Below are 3,165 nucleotides of genomic sequence, written 5' to 3'. Positions count from 1 at the left end.
AGGCGGGTCAGCCTCTGGCGCTGGATAAATTTACCGATCAAGGCCGGAAACTGGGGTTTGCCCGCGTCAAGATCGAGGTGGACGTGTGCGAACCGCTCCGGCCGGGGACCTTCATCCAGGTAGGAGCTGACTCCCTCTGGCAGGCGTTCCGCTACGAGAACCTGCCTGGGTTCTGTTTCAGGTGTGCCAGGATTGGGCACGGAGAGGGTGCTTGCCCGTTTCCGTCCACTGCTCCGGTGAGGGCTGGTGTGCAGGGTGGTCCTCCTCCTCAGGAGCCGGGGGCGGAGTTGAAGGAGGGGGACAACCTGGGAAGCCGGCTGCCCTTCGGCCCGTGGCTGTCCACCTCCAAGCTGTGGCAGCCGAAGGGGATCAAGTCGAAGGGGAAGCAGGCCGCAGTCTCGGAAGGGGATCACTCGTCGGTCCGGGTGGCCTCCGGGTCGGGGCCGAGGTCCCCTTCAGCGGCGAAACCCTCTGCCGAGTCGCCCACGGACACGGAAGGGTGGCAAAAACCTTCTAAAGTGGCAAGGAGGAGGTCGCCGGAGAAGGAAGCGGCGGGTGGGGGGCTAGTCACTGAGTCAACTTCACTTGACTCGGGGTCCGGGTTGAACTCGGCATCTGCTGCAGGCTGAGTGGTAACTGGGCGAGTTGAGGCGGTCGGGCCGGATCCTGGCCCATCTTTGAGCCTACCCAAGGTCAGCATGGGCCAGGCTAGAACGGGCCAGACTAGCCGTTCTGGGAGGGCCCGTGGACAGGGCCCAAGCCCTATGAAGCGGGCTCGCAGCCCGGCAAGGGCTTTCAGGGGACTGCAGGCGAGACAGAATTTGCCGTCTCAGATCCCTCGGTCTTCTTCTTCTTCTTCCTTCGATGATCCGCTGCTCCGACGGAGGGAGGAAGGTAGGAGGCACTTCAGGAGTGCTTCGCTGCCACCGGTTAGGGCCCCGAGCCGGCCAGCGACAGGTGACGTCCCAACAGGTGAGGAAACTGTGGTGCCAGCTCCGGTGGCCTCATCTACGGCGTGCGATCCGGTGGTCGCGGATCCGATTCCTCTGCCGTGGGTGGCCGTGGCAGGAGGCGACGAGGGGACATCAGACACAAGGATGGCCCTGGACGTCAAGGTGATGGAGGGGTTTCCGGTTCTGTCGATGCAGAGTGGGGAGATGCCACCGGACCTGCAAACTGGTAGTTGGCCGGCGTCGGGAGTAGAGGAGGTTCTCTCGAGGTCGCCGGTGGAGCCAGCTCTTGGTGTCCCAACGAAGGTGGTGCTGAGAGGCATCCCGAGTCAGTCCGATCAGGGCTCCAGCTCCCCCATTCAAGCCCACGGGATGGTGGTGGACCTGTTACGGGCGGTTATTCAGTGTGCTGGGGTGGAGACTGGGGACACAAGGTCCAAACATGGTGGGGGTAGCCCAAGTCAGGGGCGAGCCTCATCTTCGTCCCATAGTTTTAAATGAGAATACTAGCTTGGAATTGTAGAGGGGCGTCCAAGCCGTTATTCTTGACGTCGTTCAAGAGACTAGTTCAACTTCATTGCCCCGAGGTTTGTTTTATTTGTGAGACGCGAGTGTCTGGAGAAGGGTTGTGCCGGGTGATGCGGAGGTTGGCCGTTGACTGGGAATCTTTTGTGATAGAGTCTCAGGGCTTGTCTGGTGGTATTGTGATGCTGTGGAGACGTGGAGTGGCCTCTATAGAGGCCTTTTGCAATTGCCCGCAGCAGGTTGTGATGGTCATCTCGGAACCGAATGAACCCCCATGGGTCCTGTGTGGGGTCTATGCTAGCACGGATTACCGCACTAGGAGACTTCTTTGGGGTGAGCTGTCCCGGTTGTTGACCCGGGGGGTGCCGACGATGGTGGTGGGTGACTTCAACTGCATCCTTGCCCCCTCTGAGAAACGCGGAGGCAGAGTCTATTCTGATTCAGTGGACAGGAGGGAGTTTCGGGAGTTTATGAATGGGGCTGGCTTAGTGGATCTTGGGTTCACTGGTCCGCGCTTCACCTGGTGCAACAATCAGTCTGGACGCTCGAGGGTGTGGGAGCGGCTTGATAGGGCCATCGCCTCCGCAGATTGGATTCAGCGGTTCCCCTCCTATCAGGTTAGTCATCTTGCTCGGATTGCCTCAGATCACTGTCCTATTCTGATTTCTACAGCTTCGAGCTCCAGTTACCACAGTCCTTTTCATTTTGAGAAGCTGTGGTTGTCTTACCCCCAATCTTGGAGAATAGTTAGAGAGGCTTGGGGCATGCCAGTTCAGGGCGATGCCATGCAGAGGGTGTCGCGGAGGCTGGAGCTCACCAAGCGTCGTCTTCGAAGATGGAACCGGAAGGTAGTGGGTAACATATTCCGGAGACTAGAGGAGGTGGAAGGCAGGATTGCAGATCTTCAGGGGAGGGAGGACCGAGGTGGGGAGTTGGAGGAGGGTGAGATGTCGGATTTGCGACGCTACTTGGCCTCTCATCATTCCTTGCTGCATCAACAGGAGACAATGTGGAGGCAGAAGTCGAGGGTCCAGTGGGTCAAGGAGGGGGATCGGAACACTAGGTTTTTCCATCGATCGACGGTCATCAGAAGGCAAAGGAATATGATTCGATCGTTGAGGGTTGGGACGAGCCAGTGGGTGGTGGAGGACACTGCAGTGAGACAGGTGTTGTTAGATTTTTTCAGATCTAGGTGGACGGAGGTAGATGGGCCCTATGTATCGGATCAGCTCCCCAGGCCGGCAGTCTGTGTTGAGGAGTCAGAGAATGCAGCATTAATCCAGCCAGTTTCAAATAAAGAAGTGCAGGAGGCAGTTTGGTCCCTGTGGGAGGACAAGGCACCAGGTCCGGATGGATTTCCGCCATTCTTTTTTCATAGGTATTGAAGCATCATTCGGAGGTCAGTGGTGGAGGCAGTGCAGTTATACTTCGCTCGGGCGGTGATGGCGGATGCCTGGCAGGCTACTTTTATAACCTTGGTCCCGAAGCGTCAGGATGCGGCGGAGCCGGGTCATTACAGGCCCATTAGTTTGTGCACCTCTTTGTACAAGGTAGTAGCGAAGATCATGGTTGGGAGAATGAGGGCCTTGTTGCCTAGCATGATTAGTATGGAGCAGGGGGCATTTGTGGGGGGAAGGAGTATATCGGATAATATACTGCTAGCCCAGGAGATGATGGGAGATTTACAGCG

The 3,165-nt window shown here is 57.9% G+C and overlaps 1 protein-coding gene across 1 annotated transcript; it reads left to right on the top strand.

The window, feature by feature from the left end:
* Window positions 1-1,588: 1,588 nt before the first annotated feature.
* On the top strand, window positions 1,589-2,860 carry LOC120110929. Its single transcript, XM_039126973.1, has one exon. The coding sequence runs from the start codon at window positions 1,589-1,591 to the stop codon at window positions 2,858-2,860; it is 1,272 nt and encodes a 423-aa protein (XP_038982901.1).
* The last annotated feature ends 305 nt before the right edge of the window (window positions 2,861-3,165 follow it).

The sequence above is a fragment of the Phoenix dactylifera genome, chromosome 5, assembly GCF_009389715.1.
Source record: "Phoenix dactylifera cultivar Barhee BC4 chromosome 5, palm_55x_up_171113_PBpolish2nd_filt_p, whole genome shotgun sequence".
NCBI classification, from domain to species: domain Eukaryota; kingdom Viridiplantae; phylum Streptophyta; class Magnoliopsida; order Arecales; family Arecaceae; genus Phoenix; species Phoenix dactylifera.
Note: the sequence above shows the minus strand (reverse complement) of the source record. Positions and strands in the feature narration are given on the sequence as shown.